The sequence below is a fragment of the Oncorhynchus kisutch genome, linkage group LG20 (assembly GCF_002021735.2).
Source record: "Oncorhynchus kisutch isolate 150728-3 linkage group LG20, Okis_V2, whole genome shotgun sequence".
NCBI classification, from domain to species: domain Eukaryota; kingdom Metazoa; phylum Chordata; class Actinopteri; order Salmoniformes; family Salmonidae; genus Oncorhynchus; species Oncorhynchus kisutch.
In genome coordinates, this window is record NC_034193.2 from 43,268,406 (window position 1) to 43,292,107 (window position 23,702).

Genomic DNA, 23,702 nt, shown 5'->3' on the forward strand with positions numbered 1-23,702 from the left:
CTAGCGGCCTGTATACTGTACCAACAATGGGCCTACGGCAGAAGCCAAACATGAACCCAGTTTTCTGTGTAATTCAGTTAATATCAATGGCATGTCAATCCAGAAAATCACATTGTAGGATTTTTAATGAATTTATTTGCAAATTATGGTGGAAAATAAGTATTTGGTCACCTACAAACAAGCAAGATTTCTGGCTCTCACAGACCTGTAACTTCTTTAAGAGGCTCCTCTGTCCTCCACTCATTACCTGTATTAATGGCACCTGTTTGAACTTGTTATCATTTTAAAAGACACCTGTCCACAACCTCAAACAGTCACACTCCAAACTCCACTATGACCAAGACCAAAGAGCTGTCAAAGGACACCAGAAACAAAATTGTAGACCTGCACCAGGCTGGGAAGACTGAATCTGCAATAGGTAAGCAGCTTGGTTTGAAGAAATCAACTGTGGGAGCAATTATTAGGAAATGGAAGACATACAAGACCACTGATAATCTCCCTCGATCTGGGGCTCCACGCAAGATCTCACCCCGTGGGGTCAAAATGATCACAAGAACGGTGAGCAAAAATCCCAGAACCACACGGGGGGACCTAGTGAATGACCTGCAGAGAGCTGGGACCAAAGTAATAAAGCCTACCATCAGTAACACACTACGCCGCCAGGGACTCAAATCCTGCAGTGCCAGACGTGTCCCCCTGCTTAAGCCAGTACATGTCCAGGCCCGTCTAAAGTTTGCTAGGGAGCATTTGGATGATCCAGAAGAAGATTGGGAGAATGTCATATGGTCAGATGAAACCAAAATATAACTTTTTGGTAAAAACTCAACTTGTCGTGTTTGGAGGACAAAGAATGCTGAGTTGCATCCAAAGAACACCATACCTACTGTGAAGCATGGGGGTGGAAACATCATGCTTTGGGGCTGTTTTTCTGCAAAGGGAACAGGACGACTGATCCGTGTAAAGGAAAGAATGAATGGGGCCATGTATCGTGAGATTTTGAGTGAAAACCTCCTTCCATCAGCAAGGGCATTGAAGATGAAACGTGTCTGGGTCATTCAGCATGACAATGAACCCAAACACACCGCCCAGGCAATGAAGGAGTGGCTTCGTAAGAAGCATTTCAAGGTGTTGGAGTGGCCTAGCCAGTCTCCAGATCTCAACCCCATAGAAAATCTTTGGAGGGAGTTGAAAGTCTGTGTTGCCAAGCAACAGCCCCAAAACATCACTGCTCTAGAGGAGATCTGCATGGAGGAATGGGTCAAAATACCAGCAACAGTGTGTGAAAACCTTGTGAAGACTTACAGAAAACGTTTGACCTCTGTCATTGCCAACAAAGGGTATATAACAAAGTATTGAGATAAACTTTTGTTATTGACCAAATACTTATTTTCCACCATAATTTGCAAATAAATTCATAAAAAATCCTACAATGTGATTTTCTGTTTTTTTTCTTCTCATTTTGTCTGTCATAGTTGAAGTGTATCTATGATGAAAATTACAGGCCTCTCTCATCTTTTTCAGTGGGAGAACTTGCACAATTGGTGGCTGACTAAATACTTTTTTGCCCCACTGTACCTGTACTGTGTGGGCAACCAACTATACCTTCTAGGGAGTTTTTCCTAGCCACCGTGCTTCTACACCTGCATTGCTTGCTGTTTGGGGTTTTAGGCTGGGTTTCTGTACAGCACTTTGAGATATCAGCTGATGTACGAAGGGCTATATAAATAAATTTGATTTGATTTTGATTTGATTTGATTTGATGTTTAGAGTACCTGTTAAAGGTCATTGTAATTGTTATATCTCTCTTTCTCTCTCTCTCTCTCTCTCTCTCTCTCTCTCTCTCTCTCTCTCTCTCTGTCCTGAATGCCCTCTTGATTCATGTGACATCTCTGTTAACAAATTGGCACTTCCTATTTTAGCTAGAGTTGCCTATTTGACTGTATCCTACATTTCCCGGTGACTACAGAGGGAAAAGTAAACTTTTTGTTGCGGGATTCAGTCGTCGGTCATCTCTTAAAACGCAATCTTCTATCTTATCATATTCATAACTTGCTCACTTGAGGTTTAACATGCCGTGACAGTTGTCATACTGTAAATGAAAGTGATACAAATGATGGAGGCAGAATGCCAGCTAACTCTCACGCGCACCACACCTTAGTGACCTTATTTAATGAGCTGACTAAGGACACACCTGTTGGATGAATATCTATTCACGTAAAGAATTATCTCAATACGCCCTTCAGCCTTTCCCACCTCCAAGGGGGGTATATATTCTGCTACCAGGCTTGAACTGATTCACCACCAACTCTTCAAAGTACCACTCCGGGTTTTGTCATCTCTACATACCCATCATCACAACGTCGCCATGAGTGCTTTATCACTTCGCAGTTATGGAGGCAGCCGAGGCTCATCCTCCATGTCTCTCGGAGGAGGTTACCAGAGTCGCATCGCATCACAGGCACCAAGCGTCTATGGAGGGGCAGGGGGACAGAGTGTCCGCGTATCTTATGCTTCGGGCACCAGGAGCGGGTTTGATCTGTCCAGTGGGCTTGGGGGTGACAATGGCAACTATGGTAGTAATGCAGTGTCGGTCAACGATAAAACTACCATGCAGAACCTCAACGACCGTTTGGCTACCTACCTGGAGAAGGTGCGCTCCTTGGAGACGGCGAATGCCCAGCTCGAGCGTCAAATCCGCGAGTGGTACGAGAAGAAGAAACCGGTCACCAGAGATTACAGCAAATACGAAGCTATTCTTGTCGACCTGCGCAGAAAGGTGAGCATCTTTGGGGCATAATAAATACAGTATATTGCTATATTGAGCGAGATTGATTTGATTACATTTTATTTCATCAACCTCACAATTTACTATTGAGTTTAGATAACGTTTTCTTTAATGACAAAAATACAAAAGGAACATTTTTCTACATTTCCACTCTGGCAGAAAACAACATCTATTCTCATATACAATTCAATTAATATTTACAAGACACAAGACATACCCTGAAGTTCATTGACTGGCTGCGTCTATGAAGCTGTCATGCTCCAATGGAAGTGTGCCCTCGGGATGTGAATTTGATTGAGGAATCATACCAAGTTTACAGTAGTGATGGATTATAGCACTTAATTGCCATGAGTCTATTGTCTATTGAAATAAATAATCTACCAAAAAAAGGGCTTGGCATGTGAAACCTTCACTTCCATTCAATTTATCTCCCTGTCAACATTTATATTCACACTCATGCCGCCTGCATTACTTCTTTCAAAGGGGAGAGCCGCGATGATGACGCTATAAATGAATCACACCACTGTTCAGTAGCATTTTGTATTATTGCATCTGATGGGATTCTAGTCACGCGTATTACTTTCATTTCCCATTCATAACTGTGTGGCCTTTGCCAGAGATAGGCTACAGTATATATGTGTGGGTAGGAGGCTAATCAATGACTTACTAACACAATACTATAGCTCTGGTAGGCTTCACCTTATCACACTTTAAGAGTCTCTCATTACAGCTATTCACGATTATGGCTGGGGAGAATGCACCTTCATTGTTTTTGACAATCAAAAGCAAATGATGTAATCATTGTGATAGGCCTGACAGTGTGTAATCGTCTTCCTTTTTAATGTACCATGTACCAACCTGTTTTTTTGCTGTTGCCCTGTTCTCAGATCAGTGCTGCCACTCTGAGCAACGCCGGCATCATCCTGCAGATAGACAATGCCAGACTGGCTGCGGAGGACTTCAAAGTCAAGTGAGTACAAAGGGTCTATAAGATGGAAGCGGCAAACAGCTGTTGAATTCACCTTAGAATAATGCTTTAAGTCGGGATTGGAATGGGAACTATACGTCATATATCGACTTTAGTCGTGCAACTTTTATACCCTTATTAGATTATGAAGCCACTCCTAGTGTAACATTATGCGAAGGTCAACGTGTCCATGACGTGATGCTCAATGTCACATTACTGTACACCTTAGGAACATCATCAGCGGTCGACTGCACGTAAAGCTGGTCTGACTCGTTTTTGTGCCATTTGGTATGTTTACTGTTGGCGTCAACTGTTAATAACAGTTGTCCTTGTCCTTTTCCCCTCCGGAAAGGTTTGAGAATGAACTGGTTATGCGTCAGTCGGTGGAGGCGGACATCGCTGGACTGAGGAAGGTTCTGGATGAGTTGACCGTGTCCCGGTCAGACCTGGAAATGCAGATTGAGGGGCTTAAGGAGGAGCTGGTCTACCTCAAGAAGAACCACGAGGAGGTGGGTGTCCCTCAGGGCTCTGTTGGGGCCTTGGAAGCCCTCTTTTATCATACCATATCCCCAAGAGTCATGGCAATAGCAATAGCAAGACCTCCCCACGTTTCCAAATTCTTATATATTTTACCTAGATGAAAACAATGTGGTTGTGAGAGACAAATGGAGTTGTCAGAGACATAATTCATTCTCATCGCATGCCAAGCAGTATTGTCTTTGGCTGTATCAATGACAATGCAAACAACAGATCAAACAGACCTTGTTTGGAGTGTCTGCGCTGTCTCTGTTTGGGTAGCTTTAAAGCTGTCAGCAAATTTGTTACAAGCCCTACAGCAGTATGGCATAGATGTTAAAACCACACTTGAGATCACATGGTGGCAAGTCCTATTTCCTGTTGGATATACTTACTGTAGGACGGTTGTACAGGATGTCAGAGAATCTGACGGAAATACACCATGAACTCTGTAACTAGGTTATGAAAGTTTGTGGCACCCAAGTACCTAATTGATTTTTCATGTGGTTGAACCTGAGATACCAGTGCACCTCACCTGGCTGTGACCCAATTTGACCCCTCACCCCTGTGTAATTGTGCTAGACAATTTCCCTGTCTGGGACAGTAAAGTTGTATCTTATCTTACCCGGTGACAGCCTACCCAGTGGCAACCTCCATTTGCCTCTCACCTGGTGCTGACCCCAGTTGACCTCTGTCATCCCTCTGTGGCCCTTATAGGAGATTGCTGCCATGCGGGCCCACATGAACGTCAGCTCAGTGAACGTGGAGGTGGACGCAGCACCCCAGCAGAACATGGCCAAGATAATGGAGGAGATCCGTACTCAGTACGAGGGCATCGCCGAGAAGAACCGCCGCGACATGGAGACCTGGTACAAGGGCAAGGTGAGGAGAACGAGAGCCCAACCTTGTCAAGGGAGAACCTCTTGATCCATCTGTTCTGTTTTAGATCATATGAAAATGGCTTAGTGCATCTTAAGGTAGCCTAGTGGGTAGAGCGCTGGACTAGTAACCTGAAAGGTTGCAAGATCAAATCCCCCGAGCTGACAAGGTAAAACATCTGTCGTTCTGCCCCTGAACAAGGCACTGTTCCTAGGCCGTCAATGAAAATAAGATTTTGTTCTTAACCGACTTGCCTAGTTAAATAAAGGTAAATATCAGACCATAGATAATTAATTTTGTGCATATGTTCCTTCTGTCCGTCCCAGTTTGATGAGCTGAACAAGGTGGTGACCAGCAGCACAGAGACCCTGGAGACGTCCCGCAGTGAGATCAACGAGCTCAAGAGGACCCTGCAGGCCCTGCAGATCGAGCTGCAGTCCCAGCTCAGCCTGGTGAGCAAACAAATACCTCCTAACGTCACACCCCTCTCTGCCTCCTGGTTGTTGCTAGACGTATGAGTTAGAGCTAGACTAGGGTGTAATTACTGTCGCAGATTACTCGGGATTCGGAAATGCATGACATTTACAAGATTAGGGCCTTCAGTTAAACAGTGCAGTACAACTGACACCTCGTCGTAAAACCATCATCATTTAGACCTCATAAATACATGCCTACCCTACGGGTTACACATGAGTCCTCAGATTTCCCCTTTAGAAACGGAATATGATGGATTAGTTCTAGAGAGAGAAGCAATCAGTCAACTCAGAGCTTTGTAATGATCACAACAATAATAATACATTTCATTTTTGACAAGCTCTTCAATTGATGGATAGATGAAGTGAAGTTGAAGTGAAGTTGAGGATAACCATTTTTTTTTTTACACCACAGCTGTCATCCTCAAAACGGAATTCTTAAAAACACGTGCTCACCAGGAACTTCACCTCAATCATGCACTGATGTCAGTGCGGGAAGTTGAGACTTGGCCTAAATCAACACCACTTGTTGAATCGTCTGAAGTCTTTAACCCTTCCTCTTCCTCCCTCTCTCCCTATAGAAATCGGCCTCGGAGGACCAGCTGAATGAGACTGAGTCCCGCTACAGCATGCAGCTGGACCAGCTCCAGGGCATGGTCAACAGCCTGGAGCAGGAGCTGGGTCGCATGAAGACGGACATCGAGAGGCAGGCCGGCGAGTACCGCATGCTCCTGGACATCAAGACCCGGCTGGAGATGGAGATCGCCGAGTACAGGAGGCTGCTGGACGGAGAGGATGTCGGGTAAGGAGAGGAGAGCAGGGTGCAGATCTCTAATTTGCATACCCAATGGGATTTACATGGGCCTCACTTACCCAATGTAAATGATAAATGGACGTTTACATACCCAATTACAAATCAACCCCTAGCCTGTTAGCCCTTCAGGATCCCCTACACCTTTGACACATAACCACCTGCTGTAGGCACTTTTGATCTAAAATGATTGGATACGTGCAAGAACTATGGTTGTGAATATTACTAGAGGGCAAGATGGAGCAATCATCATTATGCTAATGACCTACAGTAGCCTATCAAATCGTTACAGATCTACAAGAAGTGCCCAGGGGAAGGGGCCAGGGGTCGATTTGGAACTGGGCAATAGAGACTGTGTTACAGAGTAGAGAGATCAATGTAGAGTTGTTCAATAGGAAGGTGCTTAACACTTCGACTATCTTCTGCCCTCCAGGAGAGCTGTCATCACCAAGAAGGTTGAGATTGTTGAGGTCAAGAAACGTAAGTAGAGCGAGACCCTTTTCTATCACATCAAATCCCATATTGATAGAACCCAGCAGTAGTAATTGTGAAACACTCTAGAACACAAAGGATTTGGTTGATTTGAAGGTGCTAAGTTGCCAATCTGTTCTCATGGTTCTGTGCTTCTCCTAATTGGCTATGCCCAACACTAAGTGTACTTACTAACGGTTATGTGTCCCTACTTTGTAGCTGAGCCAGTGGTGACAAAGAGAGTGAGGATGGTGATCGAGGAGATAATCGATGGAAAAGTTGTCTCCCGTACAGAGGATGTGGACATGGAGGTGGCAAAAAAATAGTTCCCTTACCCACCCAAACCCACCTGTCAGTAAAAGCCTGGTTCCACCTGCGGCTAAAAGGAATACCAAGAATGTTAAAATGTTATAATCTCCTCTGGATTGCATTGCTCTGGTGTTGCCTGTATGCTCGTTGAATGTACAGAACCGTGCAATCTTTCATAAATTGACCATATTTGATATTTAAGTTGACAAAACAAACATGCTTTTGAATGTCCTTGTTGATCGAATGATAATGTGTGACGTTTGGTTGAATTGTCCCAAATGACATAATAAAAGATGTTTCAGTATCTACCGTATTTGATCATTGTCTATTTGTCTTGAGCATGATCTCTCAAATAATTTATCTTCTCAGTCCACTGTCTTGTCATTGGGATGTAACATTGTTCAGAAGGGGATGATGAACATGATCAAATATCAAGGAACATTTAAAGAGAGGATTTTATGTCAGTCTATTTTATATTGTAGGTCAGGGGTGTCCAAATCATTCCATGCAGGGCCTAGTGTCTGTTTTTTTGTGTGTGCTTTTTTGTCCTTTCAATTAAGACCTAGACAACCAGGTGAAGGGAGTTATTTACTAATTAGTGACCTTAATTCATCAATCAAGTACGAGGAGCGAAATCCCGCAGATGCTCGGCCCTCCATGGAATGATTTTGACACGTGCTGTAGTGTTAGAATGTTATCTTCATCATAACATTTAGTTAGTATGATTCAGTATGAGGTCATTAACAAAGCATCACAGAAAAATAAATAGGCAGCGAACTCTATGCAATTCCTTTAAAGAAGCATAATCCTGAGACATTGTCAAAAGAGGTTTAGTCTAATGGGAGTGGATCATGGCCCTGTACAGATAACACCTTTGGCATCTATAAAGTTGAGATAATCTATAAAGTTTGATCTCGACTGACGACACTGAAGCAGTCATCTCCAATCAAATATATGATTTGAGGTCACAGTCTGAATTCCCCAAACAAATCACTTGAATTACAGATGATCACAAAGATACTGGAGTCAAGAAAAAGGGAGTTAAGAACAACTCAATTGAAAGGTTTCACTTTGTTCCCAAGGATGGGAAGGAACTGACTTAATAAAAACATTGTAATGGTGAAGTCTTATTGGGTCAGGGTGGGACAAGCCCAATATTAACAGTGTGAGTAAGGACAGTTGAGCAAGACTCAGAGCTACAGTATAAACAGTACTCTATGTAAAGGTTCATGCTTGAGCTGGCCTGTTATTGAGTTAGGAGTGAGATTGGAGACAGTGAAGAACGGGGCGGCAGGTAGTCGAGTGGTTAAGAGCGTTGGGCCAGTAACTGAAAGGTCGCTCTTTTGAATCCCTGAGCCAACTCGGTGAAAAATATGTCGATGTGCCCTTGAGCAAGGCACTTAACCCTAATTGCCCCTGTAAGTCGCTCTGGATAAGAGAGTCTGCTAAATGCCTAAATATTCTGTTGGGTGAGAAAACAAAGTGAGTGTGAGATAGAGATGTGAAAGATGTGATTGACAAATTGACCATATTTAAGTTGACAAAACAAACATGCTTTACCATATTTCATTGTTGATCAAACGATTATCTTATGTTTGGTCGAATTGTCCCAAAATACAATAAGATATGTGTTTTCTTTACCAGGTAAGTTGACTAAGAACACATTCTCATTTACAGCAACAACCTGGGGAATAGTTACAGGGGAGAGGAGTGGATTAATGAGCCAATTGTAAAATGGGGATGATTAGGTGACGGTATGAGGGCCAGATTGGGATTTTAGCCAGGACACCAGGGTTAACACCCCTACTCTTACAATAAGTGCCATGGCATCTTTAGTGACCACAGAGAGTCAGGCCACCGTTTAACATTCCATCCGAAAGACAGCACCCTACACAGGGCAATGTCCCCAAGCACTGCCCTGGGCATTCTTTTAGACCAGAGGAAAGAGTGCCTCCTAACAGTCCTCCAACACAACTTTCAGCAGCATCTGCAGCAGGAACAACCCTGCTTAGCTCAGAAGAAAGCCAGCAGTGGGATGCAGGATGTTATGCTGCTGGTGTTTCAGAATATACCATACTTGATCATTGTGTATATGTTTTGAACATGATCTCTCAAATCATTTCTCCTCTCATTCAGCTGTGTGCCACCAGATGGCAGCAAGCACTTCCTACTATATGAAAGTTAAACTTGGTCTTGGTTTTGATTTTCAATGGTGCCAAGTACAATATCAAATGGTGGCATTCTGAGAGGGCTTTAGAGAACTCCAACATCATCACACCAGATATATATGGGACCGGCGCTATAAGTGTTTTTCCAAAATGTGGTTGTTCTTCTTGCAGGGGAAAACGTGTTTTCATATCTACAGTTCATCCACATAAAGATTCAAACAATCACAATCTCACCAACCTTCGACTAACATCAGGGCTGTAACCACATATGAGGACACTGAGGTCCCGACCTTGGTCATTTTTTTCTCATTTAAAAAGAGAAATAATAAAATATATACAGTACCAGTAAAAGGTTTGGACATACAGTAGCAAGAATAAGGATGTGAACCCTTTGGAATGACCTGGACTTCTGCATAAATTGGTCATAACACTTGATCTGATCTTCCTCTAAGTCACAACAATAGACAAACACAGTCTGCTTAAACTAATAAACACACAAACAATTATACTTTTTCATGTCTTTATTGAACACACCATGTAAACAGTCACAGCGCAGGGTGGGAAAAGTATGTGAACCCTTGGATTTAATAACTGGCTGAGCCTCCTTTGGCAGCAATAACCTCAACCAAACATTTTCTGAAGTTGAGGTTCAGACCTGCACAACGGTCAGGAGGAATTTTGGACCATTCCTCTTTACAAAACTGTTTCAGTGAAGCTATATTCTTGGGATGTTTGGTGTGAACTGCTCCCGAGGGCATGCCACAGTCTCTCAATCGGGTTGAGGTCAGGACTCTGACTGGGCCACTCCAGAAGGCGTATTTTCTTCTGTTGAAGCCATTCTGTTGTTGATTTACTTCTGTGTTTTGGGTTGTTGTCCTGTTGCTTCAATTGGCGGACAGATAGCCTTACATTCTCCTGCAAAATGTCTTGATAAACTTGGGAATTCATTTTTCCGTTGATGATAGCAAGCTGTCTAGACCCTGAGGCAGCAAAGCAGCTCCAAACCATGATGCTCCCTTCACCATACTTTATGGTTGGGATGAGGTTTTGATGTTGCTGTGCCTTTTTTTCTCCACACATAGTGTTGTGTGTTCCTTCCAAACAACTGAACTGTAGTTTCATCTGTCCACAGACCTAAGTTGACAAAACAAACATCTGTCCACAGAATATTTTGCCAGTAGCGCTGTGGAACATCCAGATGCTCTTTTGCGAATTTCAGACGTGCAGCAATGTTGTTTTTGGACAGCAGTGGCTTCTTCCGTGGCGTCCTCCCATGAACACCATTCTTGTTTAGTGTTTTACATATCATAGACTCGTCAGAGATGTTAGCATGTTCCAGAGATTCCTGTGAAGTCTTTAGCTGACACTCTAGGATTCTTCTTAACCTCATTGAGCATTCTGCGCTGTGCTCTTGCAGTCATCTGTCCAGGACAGCCACTACTAGGGAGAGTAGCAACAGTGCTGAACTTTCTCCGTTTATAGACAATTTGTCTTACCGTGGACTGATGAACATCAAGGCTTTTAGAGAAACTTTTGTAACCCTTTCCAGCTTTATTGAAGTCAACAATTCTTAATCTAGGATCTTCTGAGATTCGAGGCATGGTTTACATCAGGCAATGTATCACGATCTTGAAAATGAGCGGACCAAGGCGCAGCATGAGTATAGTTCCACATATTTATTTAAGTGAAACTAACAATTACAAAAACTTACACAGACTGTGAGGATGTAGCGCCCAAACACACAAACAAACAATCAATATCCCACAAATGCAGGTGGGGGAAAAGCCTACCTAAATATAATCCAGAATTAGAGGCAATGATTACGAGCTGCCTCTAATTGGGAGCCACACAAACCACCAACCTAGAAATCTAAACACTAGATAACCCCCCCAGTCACACTCTGACCTAAACACCATAGAGAACCGAGGGCTCTCTATGGTCAGGGCGTGAAACAATGCTTCTTGTGAATAGCAAACTCAAATTTTGTGAGTGTTTTCTATAGGGCAGGGCAGCTCTAACCAACATCTCCAATCTCGTCTCAATGATTGCACTCCAGGTTAGCTGACAGGTTAGCAGGTTAGCTGACAGGTTAGTTGACATCATACTTTTTCCAACCTACGCTGTGAATGTCTAAATTATGTATTCAATATAGACAAATAAATACAATCATTTGTTTGCTATTAGTTTAAGCAGACTGTGTATGTAGATGAATATCAGGTAAAATGTTATGCCCAATTTTATGCAGAAATCTAGATAATTCCTAAGGGTTGACGTACTTTATCTTGCCACTGTACGTACTCATTCAAGGGTTGTTCTTTATTTGACTATTTTCTTCATTGTAGAATAATAGTGAAGAAATCAAAACTATGAAATAACACATATAGAATAATGTACTAAGCAAAAAGCTTTAAACAAATCAAAATATATTTAATATTTTAGATTCTTCAAAGTAGCCACCTTTTGCCTTGATGACAGCTTTGCACACTCTTGGCATTCTCTCAACCAGCTTCATGAGGAATTATTTTCCAACATTCTTGAAGGAGTTCCCACATATACTGAGCACTTGTTGGCTGCTTTTCCTCCACTCTGCCGTCCAACTCATCCCAAACAATCACAATTGGGTTGAGGTCGGGTGACTGTGAAGGCCAGGTCATCTGATGCAGCACTCCATCACTCTCTTTGGTCAAATAGCCCTTACAACACCTGGAGGTGTGTTTTCGTCTATTGTCCTGTTGAAAAACAAATGATACACCCACATGATAGTCATTGCAGAATGCTGTGGTTGCCATGCTGGTTAAGTGTGCCTTGAATTCTAAATCAATCACAGACAATGCCACCAGCAAAGCACCCCCACACCATCACACCTCCTCCTCCATACTTCATGGTGGGAACTACGCATGGGGAGATCATCTGTTAACCTACTGTGTGTCTCACAAAGACACAGTGGTTGGAAACAAAAATATACAATTTGGGCTCATCAGACAAAAGTACAGATTTCCACCAGTCTAATGTCCATTGCTTGTGTTTCTTGGACCAAGGAAGTCTCTTCTTCTTATTGGTGTACTTTAGTAGTGGTTTCCTTGCAGCAATTCGACCATGAAGGACTGATTCACACAGTCCCCTCTGAACAGTTGATGTTTGTATTTGTATTTGTATTTATTATGGATCCCCGTTAGCTGCTGCCAAAGCAGCAGCTAATCTCTCTGGGGTCCAGCAAAATTAAGGAAGTTTTTAAAACATTACAATACATTCACAGATTTCACAACACGCTGTGTATCCTCATGCCTCAGGCAGTACTAAATCCATGTGTGTCACGGATTTCCTCCTCTTCTTCCGAAGAGGAGAGGCGAGAGGGATCAGAGGACCAATATGCGGCGTGGTATGTGTTCATAGTGAATTTTAATAAAGAGAACACTGAACACTATACAAAAGAGTAACAAAAAACAATAAACCAAATACGACCGTGAAGCTACAAATGAGACCTGTGCTGACACAAGCCACTAACATAGACAACCACCCACAAACAAACAGTGCAACCCAGGCTACCTAAGTATGATTCTCAATCAGAGACAACTAATGACACCTGCCTCTGATTGAGAACCATACTAGGCCGAAACATAGAAATCCCCAAATCCTAGAAAATCAAACATAGACTGCCCACCCAACTCACGCCCTGACCATACTAACTAAATACAAAACAAAGGAAATAAAGGTCAGAACGTGACAATGTGTATGTATAGTGCATACGTTATCGTGTGTGTGTGTGGTGTTTGTGTTTGTGTTTGTGTGTGTGTGTGTGTGTGCCAATGTTTGTGTTGCTTCACAGTCCCCCGCTGTTCCATAAAATGTTTTTTTATCTGTTTTTAAAATCTAATTTTACTGCTTGCGTCAGATACTTGATGTGGAATAGAGTGCCATGTAGTCATGGCTCTATGTAGTACTGTGTGCCCCCCATAGTCTGTTCTGGACTTGGGGACTGTGAAGAGACCTCTTGTGGCATGTCTTGTGGGGTATGCATGAGTGTCCGAGCTCTGTGCCAGTACTTTAGACAGACAGCTCGGTGCATTCAACATGTCAATACCTATCATAAATAAAAGTAGTGATGAAGTCAATCACTCCTACACTTTCAGCCAGGAGAGATTGACATGCATATTATTAATATTATCTCTCTGTGTTCATCCAAGGGCCAGCTGTGCTGCCCTGTTCTGAGCTATTTGAAACGTCCTTTTTTTGTGGATCCTGACCACACGACTGAACAGTAGTCAAGGTGTGACAAAACTAGGACCTGTAGGACCTGCCTTGTTGATATTGTTGTTAAGAAGGCAGAGCATCGCTTTATTATAGACATACTTCTCCCTATCTTAGCTACTACTGCATCAATATGTTTTGACCATGACAGTTTACAATCTTGTGTTACTCCAAGCAGTTTAGTCAACTCAACTTGCTCAATTTCCACATTATTCATTACAATATTTAGTTGAGGTTTAGGGTTTAGTGAGTGTTTTGTTCTAAATACAATGCTTTTAGTTTTAGAAATATTTAGGGCTAACTTATTCCTTGCCACCCAGTCTGAAACAAACTGCAGTTATTTGTTGAGTGTTGCAGTCATTTCAGTTGCTATAGTAGCTGACGTGTATAGAGTTGAGTCATCTGCGTACATAGAAACACTGGCTTTACTCAAAGTCAGTGGCATGTTGTTAGTAAAAATTGAAAAAGCAAGGGGCCTAAACAGCTACCCTGGGGAATTCCTGCTTCTACCTGGATTATGTTTGAGAGGCTTCCATTAAAGGACACCCTCTGTGTTCTGTTGGACAAGTAACTCTTCATCCACATTATAGCAGGGGCTGTAAAGCCATAACACATATGTTTTTCCAGCAGCAAACTATGATTGATAATGTCAAAAGCAGCACTGAAGTCTAACAAGACAGTCCCCACAATAATTTTATCATCAGTTTCCTTCAGCCAATCATCAGTCATTTGTGTAAGTGCTGTGCTTATTGAGTGTCATTCCCTATAGGCATGCTGAAATTTTGTTGTCAATTTGTTTACTGTGAAATAGCATTACATCTGGTCAAACACAATTTTTTCCAGAAGTTTACTAAGGGTTGGTAACAGGCTGATTGGTCGGCTATTTGAGCCAGTGAAGGGGGCTTTACTATTCTTGGGTAGCGGAATGACCTTAGCTTCCCTCCAGGCCTGAGGGCACACGCTCTCTAGTAGGCTTAAAATGAAGATGTGGCAAATAGCAGTGGCAATATATCTGCTATTATCCTCAGTAATTTTCCATCTGGATTGTCAGACCATGGTGGCTTGTCATTGTTGATAGACAACAATAATTTTTCACCTCTTCCACACTGACTTTACGGAATTCAAAAGTGCAATTCTTGTCTTTTATAATTTGGTCCCATATACTTGGATGTGTAGTGTCAGCATTTGTTGCTGGCATGTCATCACTAAGTTTGCTTATCTTGCCAATGAAAAAGTCATTAAAGTAGTTTGCAATATCAGTGGGCTTTGTGATGAATGAGCCATCTGATTCAATAAATGAAGGAGCTGAGTTGGCTTCCCCCCCCCCCCCCCCATCATTTCATTTAAGGTGCCCCAAAGCTTTTTACTATCATTCTTTATATAATTTATCTTTGTTTCATAGTGTAGTTTATTTTTATTTTTATTTCGTTTTGTCACATGATATCTTATTTTGCAGTACGTTTGCCAATCAGTTGCCTGACTTAATGCCTGACTTAATTGCCACACCTTTTGCCTCATCCTTCTCAACCATACAATTTTTCAATTCCCACATCAAACCTAGGGGATTTAACAGTTTTTACAGTCATTTTCTTAATGGGTGGGTGCTTATTAGTAACTGGAATAAGTAGTTTCATAAATGTGTCAAGTGCAGCATCTGTTTGCTCCTCATTACACACCACAGACCAGCAAATATTCTTTACATCATCGACATATGAATCACAACAAAACGTATTGTATGACCTCTTATACACTATATTAGGCCCAGCCTTTGGAACTTTGGTTTTTCTAGATATGGTTCTTATATTGTGATCACTACCAACTATGGATTTGGATACTGCTTTATAGCAAATATCTGCGGTGTTAGTAAAAATGTGATCAATACATGTTGATGATTTCATTCCTGTGCTGTTTGTAATTACCCTGGTAGGTTGACTGTCAACCTGATCCAGCTTGCAGGCACTGGCTTCTCTGTTGATATCACATACTGTACATTATCAAGAATTTCACACGTTATCCAGATTCTGACTGTTAGCACTTGGTTGTGTAACGGCTGTTGGTGGAAGAAGAAGAGGAGGACCAAAGCGCGGCGTGGTAAGTGTCCATATTTAATAGAACAAACTGAACACGACAAAATACAAAAATAACAAAGTTAAATAATAAACCGAAACAGTTCCGTGTGGAACACACAGACACAGGAAACAATCACCCACAACTCAAAAGTGAAACCAGGCTACCTAAGTATGGTTCTCAATCAGGAACGATTGACAGCTGCCTCTGATTAAGAACCATACCAGGCCAAACACAGAAATCCCAAATCATAGAAAAAGGAACATAGACAACCCACCCAACTCACGCCCTGACCATACTAAAACAAAGACATAACAAAATAACTAAGGCCAGAATGAACCTGTGGCCATATTACTTGAACAGTATTTAACATTATACCGTCTCTCTATTTACAGGAATGTGGTTCTGAATATAGACCGCAACACCGCCTCCATTCGGATTTTTTGTATTTTCGTTAGATGTTATAACCATGTATTGCTACCATTGTATCACCAAGGGTATTATCTAAGTGAGTTTCAGAGAAAGTCAGAATATGAATGTCATCTGTTACAAACAAGTTATTGACTTCATGGACCTTGTTTCTTAGGCTACATATGTTAATATGGGATATTTTTTAGCACTTTTCTGTGTTTCTTGATTGTTTTTAATGCGTTACTGGGAAGCTTTTCAGAGGTAGACTTACTCATGTTATTCACATTGGAGCTGATAGTGCAGGGTGAGCTGCGTAAAGTGGTTTTCCTACTATTGCACACCGCCTCAGTGCTAACAGTGTGACTCTGGTTAAAAGGCTCATGATTACTGCTTACAATAGCTGTAGGATAAACAGATATATTTGGTGCAATTAGGGGTACATCAATTAAATGACTTTCATTGTGTTTGCCAATGCCCTGGATCGAATGCGGCAAAGCTGTTTCAGGTCTGTGTCAGTTCCAGGCTCAACATCTATATGGAGACCCCCGTGTAGAGGACGCTGAGATGTGTCTGTTACTTGAATCAAATCAAATCAAATGTATTTATATAGCCCTTCTTACATCAGCTGATATCTCAAAGTGCTGTACAGAAACCCAGCCTAAAACCCCAAACAGAAGGCAATGCAGGTGTAGAAGCATGGTGGCTAGGAAAAACTCCCTAGAAAGGCCAAAACCTAGGAAGAAACCTAGAGAGGAACCAGGCTATGAGGGGTGGCCAGTTCTCTTCTGGCTGTGCCGGGTGGAGATTATAACAGAACATGGCCAAGATGTTCAAATGTTCATAAATGACCAGCATGGTCAAATAATAATAATCACAGTAGTGAATCATCATGCCAGGTGGTCCTGAGGCATGGTCCTAGGGATCAGGTCCTCCGAGAAAGAGAAAGAAAGAGAGAAAGAGAGAATTAGAGAGAGCATACTTAAATTCACACAGTACACCGGATAAGACAGGAGAAGTACTCCAGATATAACAAACTGACCCTATCCCCCCGACACATAAACTACTGCAGCATAAATACTGGAGGCTGAGACAGGAGGGGTCAGGAGACACTGTGGCCCCATCCGATGATACCCCCGGACAGGGCCAAACAGGAAGCATATAACCCCACCCACTTTGCCAAAGCACAGCCCCCACACCACTAGAGGGATATCTTCAACCACCAACTTACCATCCTGAGACAAGGCCGAGTGGGGGGCACCAACCCAGACAGGAAGATCACGTCAGTGACTCAACCCACTCTAGGGACGGCATGAAAGAGCACCAGTAAGCCAGTGACTCAGCCCCTGTAATAGGGTTAGAGGCAGAGAATCCCAGTGGAGAGAGGGGAACCAGCCAGGCAGAGACAGCAAGGGCAAACGTTAAACTCTGTGAAGCATTTATTTGGGCTGCAATTTCTGAGGCTGGTAACTCTAATGAACTTTTCCTCTGCAGCAGAGGTTACTCTGGGTCTTCCTTTCCTGTGGCGGTCCTCATGAGAGCCAGTTTCATCATAGTGCTTGATATTTTCTGCGACTGCACTTGAAGAAACTTTCAAAGTACTTGAAATTTTCCATATTGACTGACCTTCATGTCTTAAAGTAATTCTTATTTGAGTTGTTCTTGTCATAATATCGACTTGGTATTTTACCAAATAGGGATATATTCTCTATACCCCCTTACCTTGTCACATCACAACTGATTGGCTCAAACACATTAAGAAGGAAAGAAATTCCACAAATGAACTTTTAACAAGGGACACCTGTTAATTGAAATGCATTCCAGGTGACTACCTCATGAAGCTGGTTGAGAGAATGCCAAGAGTGTGCCGAAGCTGTCATCAAGGCAAAGGGTGGCTACTTTGAAGAATCTCGAATATCAAATAGATGTTGATTTATTTAACACTTTTTTGCTTAGTACATCATTCCATATCTGTTCATTTATCTGTTCACACTGAGTTTGTTCTGATGTCTTCACTATTATTCTACATTGTAGAAAATAATAAAATAAAGAAAACCCCTTGAATGAGTAGGTGTGTCCAAACTTTTGACTGGTACTGTATATTTTGCTCACAACATTGATCCAATGTTCAGAAAAATTATAGGCTATTCTTGATCTGACTGAGCTCTAATAATTTTTTTTTTTTAAATAAACCGCGTCTGCAAACATCCATCCACCAAACAACAACAAAAAACTCTCAGAGAATGAGTACCAAACCGGTAAATAGTTGTTTATAGAATATGATGGGTCAGTCAGTTAGGTGGCTAGCTGACGGGAAAGACTTCTATTGTAAAAACGGCTAGCTGGAGCTCGTCGGAGCGGTCGGCCGTGAACGCCCTCACCCTCTAGTACTTCATGCTGATATAATTGGTTCTGACTCGCTACAGACTGTCCGGAAAGAACAGTACGGATGCATCTTAGACCAGGACTTTTATTATCTTCATCACCACCACACACTATATTATTCACACTCGCAGGCAGAAATCATCAGTTTACACAGGAGGGACTTGTGGTTCTGACAAGTAAGAACAGAGAGATTAAAGTAGATGTCACGTGTCAAAATTTTGATTGATGACCCTATGTGAACCTATGTGAACGCTATGTGAACCCTATGTAGTGATGACGTGTGCATGTCTTCTGGTCAGGCAAGCCTGGTTAGGTGGGGGCTATGGGGTGAGTAAGGGTCCATTTGACAGGCCGTTAATGATTGATGACCCAAGCCTGATAGGCAAGCCTGGTTAGGTGGGGGCTATGGGGTGAGTAAGGGTCCCTTTGACAGGACGTTAATGATTGATGACCCAAGCCTGATTTATGACCCTATGTAATGATTTATGACCCTATGTCATGTAGAAGGGTGCATGCCCAGGGTTGAGTAAGTGACCATGTGTCAGGTCAACCTGTTACTGTTTCTCACGGTTTTGGTTGGTTTATTGCCCCTTATAAAGCGCCTGAACAATACCTGTTTAAGACTGTACATGATAACCCCCCTGAATATTAAACAAAAATGACACCTATGCCAATTTTAGGGATGTTATGCTCGGCTTGTCATGAACCCAGTGACCAAAGCCTTGAAGAAGTTCTGTGTGAAGCTCCAGAATGTTTTAAAGGATTTTTGGGTACGAGTGAGGGCCACATGTCTTACATATTCCACCCGGAGGATTCTACGGTAAAGATATTCACAGACCGTGGACCCAAACCCCTTTATCCTGCAAAACCTGGGAGTTTTCCCCCGGCTCTGGGGATGAGAGAATGGCTAAACATCAGGCTGGCTCTTTGTAAAATTGAACAGGTCCTAAGTGTTACAAATGTGCCAGGATATGCGTTGGAAGAACAGGTCTGCGGCCGCAGTGATCTCAAGGCTCTAAGAATTGCTTCAATGGACTATAGCCCTGACAACAAAGTGACAATTTTAGCCTGTGACCTTTATGATAAGGCTAATGCTACAAAGTCTGTCAATTCTCCGGTAGCTTCCAGAGCACGCCAACATGTAAACTTTTTTATTCCTGTGTTTAGTTTTAAATGGGTGGATTATCCAATTTTCATAACACTTATGAATAAGCTGGACATTCTCTTCCAAAATGGGGAACAGTTAAAGCGCTGGGCGAGGCTTTCCTTGAGACAGAGTCAAGACCAAAAGGCCCGACGGAGGATCTACCCCTGGAGTGAAAACTTACCATGTGTTGATGGACCTAGCAAGAGAGCCTTGCCTTTTGAGGGTGAACTCGACACGGACAATGGCGGTTGGTTGCATAAGCTCCCAGGATCTGTAAGAAAGGCATCGTAAAATACCTTAAGAATGTAAGGATATAAAATGTATGTACTAAATATTTTGAATGAAATAAATGGTTTTAAAATCAGAATCTCACCACGTTATGAACTCTCGCGTTTGTTCACTCTTAGCGCAGTCTGTCCCTGAGAAAAATCTTGCGGAAAAAGCCATGTGCGCGCGTATGTGCGTGAGGGAGTTTTCGGTAGTGGCTGTGTGTGTGTGTGTGTGTGTGTGTGTGTGTGTGTGTGTTTCAAAAACAGAAAAAGGGGGGGGGGGGCGGGTTGTTTGTTAAAAAAATACCCTTGCATGCCTGGTGGGTCGTTTGAAACCAAGGTTTACACTAGCCTGCAAAACAGATGCCTACCCCCCAACAATAATATTGTGTCTTACGACTCCTAATCTTAAAGGCCTTTCATAAAACTATTTTTTTAGGTGGGCTAAAAAGTCATTCATCCCAGCGATGTCGAGAACAACCCACCCCCCATGCATCTAGGTGCTAGCACCCCGGAGATTTTAGAAGCTCCAAAAGGATCCTAATGTTTAGACACACCCAATACCATGTGTTTGAAATGTGTCAAATATACCATGGGCGGGGGTATAGCCCGAAAAAAACGACAAACCCCAAATGCTATGTAAAAAATCATTCAGGGGTTTTTCTCTAGGTCGTAGGGTACAAAAGCGCTAGAAACCATGGGCAATGTTAGCAGCGTTTTAGTTCCGATGCAAACAGCACCTCCAGAAACTCCAAGAATCGTTATCGGACTGAAGCGTTAAAAAAGATAATCGGGGAAAACAGTCTAATGGATCTATCGCAAGGTGAGTTCTTGAAATAAATCTTTATTAGATTTGGTTGTTGTGGGGAATTGTTTGAAAAGCGTGGGATGTTATAGAAATATTAAACAATCATTAGGATCAGTATGCTTACCGTATAACAAGGCAATATTAGCTAAAGTGATTATAGCTTTAATATTGTCGAATGTTTTATAGATTCTGAAGCATTCACGCAGATACTCCGAGGTATAACTGAGCTCGAACCATCCAATGGGGCTCCGAAACAAAGTGCCGACAAACAAACGCCTGCCCTGAATTGTCAACGTAAGTAAGCTCCAAGAATTCCATACATAAAAATATTTATACCTTAAAAACAAAAAGTGTGGGCATCTTATATTAAAAGTTATTTTATATGTTTACAGAGGACCTAAAGCCTAGAAGGTTAAACGATGCCATATGGAGCCTGAACGGTTTCTGCGAAGCATATGACTACGAGACAATTCTGCCCTACTCCCAGGATGTATTTACACAAAAGCAGCGAACAGAGACTTTAAACGGCAGGTCAACTCCCCTTGGCCAGGACAACGTTGTCCCCCATATTTCTAAACACCAAAGGATAATTAGTGCTCAGATCCACAGTTCCGCTTCACCCGAACAATTCTACTTGGCCGATATTCACGAGACGTCGTTCCAAGGACTAGGTATGAATCAATTATATATTATTATTTATATATATTATTATTTTAATATTTATACATTTTTTTTATGCCGGAATATGTTAAAACAAGGCCTAATGCTGTTTTTTTATTTTTATTTTTATTTTTTTTTTTTTTTTTTTTTTTTTTCAGGCTCACCATCTACCGAACCTGCAGATGCTGTAATACAGGTTGAACAAAGACATCAGCCCCTGGTTTCAGAGCTTCTTCAGAACAGCCCTCGTCAAAAAAGCCGAGGTATTTAATTAATGTATTGTTAATATATAGGCTTATATCTGAAATGTATTTGGCATTTTTAACATATTTTAGGGTTAATAACCTATTTGTGTATGTATTATTTTTATTTCAGACTCCTCACCGGCTTATAAACACAACGCACAAACATCGGAGGATGCCCAGACAAGCATCCCCGAGGAGGCTCCAAAGACACCAGCGAAACCTGATGATGTCAAAGATTTAAATGACATTTCTGAGGTAGACGATTTGATGTTCTGTGAAGCTGCCAACCTTCTTGAATCGGCCAATTCTGTGGGGGAAACAGCAGATTCTGAAATAGACCAAGAACGTTTTTTCAAAGCGTTTACCCTGGGTTTAAAATCACGAAAGGCTCTACTCCAGAGGCGCATGTGTATTCTACTCGAGCATCAATACAATCAGGATGTGTCATTCTGGCGTAGCGAGCTACCCCGTATGTTAAAAAACATTAGGGCTAAAACAAGCAAATACCGCCGTTAAAAAACACACATGTAAACACACACACACACACACATCCTTAATTAGACAGATGGCGCCCCCTATAGACCAAAGTGAGACAATTGAAACCCTCTTAGCCAGGATCCCTACAGAGCTCCAAGATATAGTTAACCATATGAATGATTCGGGGGTAATTGACATAATGACAATAGATGAAAATCTATTATCCCAGATTCCCTCCGAACTCATAGACATTATTACACGTATGAATGAGTCAGGGCCTTCCGAGGAAAACATGTTAACACAGATTCCCGAAACCATCATATCTCTAATTACCCAGCTTAACGCGAGCCCTAGGTTTAATTCGGCCCCACAGACACCTCTAAGACAGCCTTTAACAACATTGTCCGAAGAGTCTGAAAGTCAATATGATGTTTTTGAACAGTTGGACAAATGTCTAGCAAATCTGGAGGGGGGCGGTCTTGAGATCAGTGTACAGAACGAGAGCGCTAGGTTTAATTCGGCACCCCAGACACCTATAAATCAGCCTTTAACACCAATGTCCGAAGAGTCTGAAACCCAATACGATGTTTTTGAACAGTTGGACAATTGCCTAGCAAATCTGGAGGGGGGAGGTCTTGATCGAAGTGTACATGTTTTGCGTCGAAATAAATTCAACAATATTGAGGTTCGCCAGTTTTTCAATTTCGCATGGGGGGGTCAGATTCGGGAATATGCTGTGTTTTACGTAATGCTTATGGACACTTTGAATGAACTGTTAGCGAGGATTAGAGATTATAGCGAACCTAGGGATCTCTTACAGTTGGAAATTTGTGGAGACAGTCTACAGAGCAAGGTATCGCTTATTTTACAGAATGGTGAAGCAGAGCTTGAACAATTTGTTAAACTGCTAGAACGCCTTGTTCAGTCAAATTTAAACGTGCTAGCAGATAGGACCCTCGAACTTGTAGTACAATTAGTACGCCAACCACAAGGGGGCGGGGGTCAGAGACGAAAGCTCGAGAGTTTAATGCAGTCCGAAATCATAAGCAATAAAAGGGCCTATCTCATAAACGTTCACAATCCAGGTAATAAGCTATGTTTTGCCATAGGTTTGGCCCACTTACTCAGCCCAGGATGTACTGATCAAGCCGCGTTACAAAAAGCTCGAGAGCTACAAACTGCGGTGGGTCTCGGTATACAGGATGCTGTGGCTTTCTCAGACATAGTCAAATTTGAAAACTTTCTGAACATCAAGATTGTGGTTTTGTACCACAGTAGGGCTAATGACGCTCTCCTCAAGTTCCAAAATATACCCGAACCACATCCTAAGACTATGTACTTTTATGTGCAAAATGAGCATTACTATGCCGTAACTAACATCACAGCCTTTTTAGGCGCGCCATATGTCTGTCCAGCCTGTCATACCGGCTACACACGCATGGGGGGGCACTCGTGCCGTTACAACTGTTCAGTATGTCTGGATAAACATTGCCCTATGCAGCCGCTAAACTTGACCCCCTGTGCGGATTGTCACCGCACATGTCGTTCGGCCTACTGTTACGAAAAACACAAAACTGAAACATGGCATCCCAAGGCATGTAAATCTGTA

At 42.3% G+C, this 23,702-nt stretch overlaps 1 protein-coding gene across 1 annotated transcript; it reads left to right on the forward strand.

Moving 5' to 3' along the window:
- The first annotated feature begins 2,200 nt into the window (after positions 1 to 2,200).
- Positions 2,201 to 7,524, forward strand: LOC109865746 (keratin, type I cytoskeletal 13). Its single transcript, XM_020454165.2, has 8 exons — positions 2,201 to 2,776; positions 3,673 to 3,755; positions 4,105 to 4,261; positions 4,986 to 5,150; positions 5,474 to 5,599; positions 6,202 to 6,422; positions 6,865 to 6,911; positions 7,122 to 7,524. Exons 1-8 carry the CDS (start codon positions 2,366 to 2,368, stop codon positions 7,226 to 7,228), a joined length of 1,317 nt encoding a protein of 438 aa, XP_020309754.1. The 5' UTR covers positions 2,201 to 2,365; the 3' UTR covers positions 7,229 to 7,524.
- The last annotated feature ends 16,178 nt before the right edge of the window (positions 7,525 to 23,702 follow it).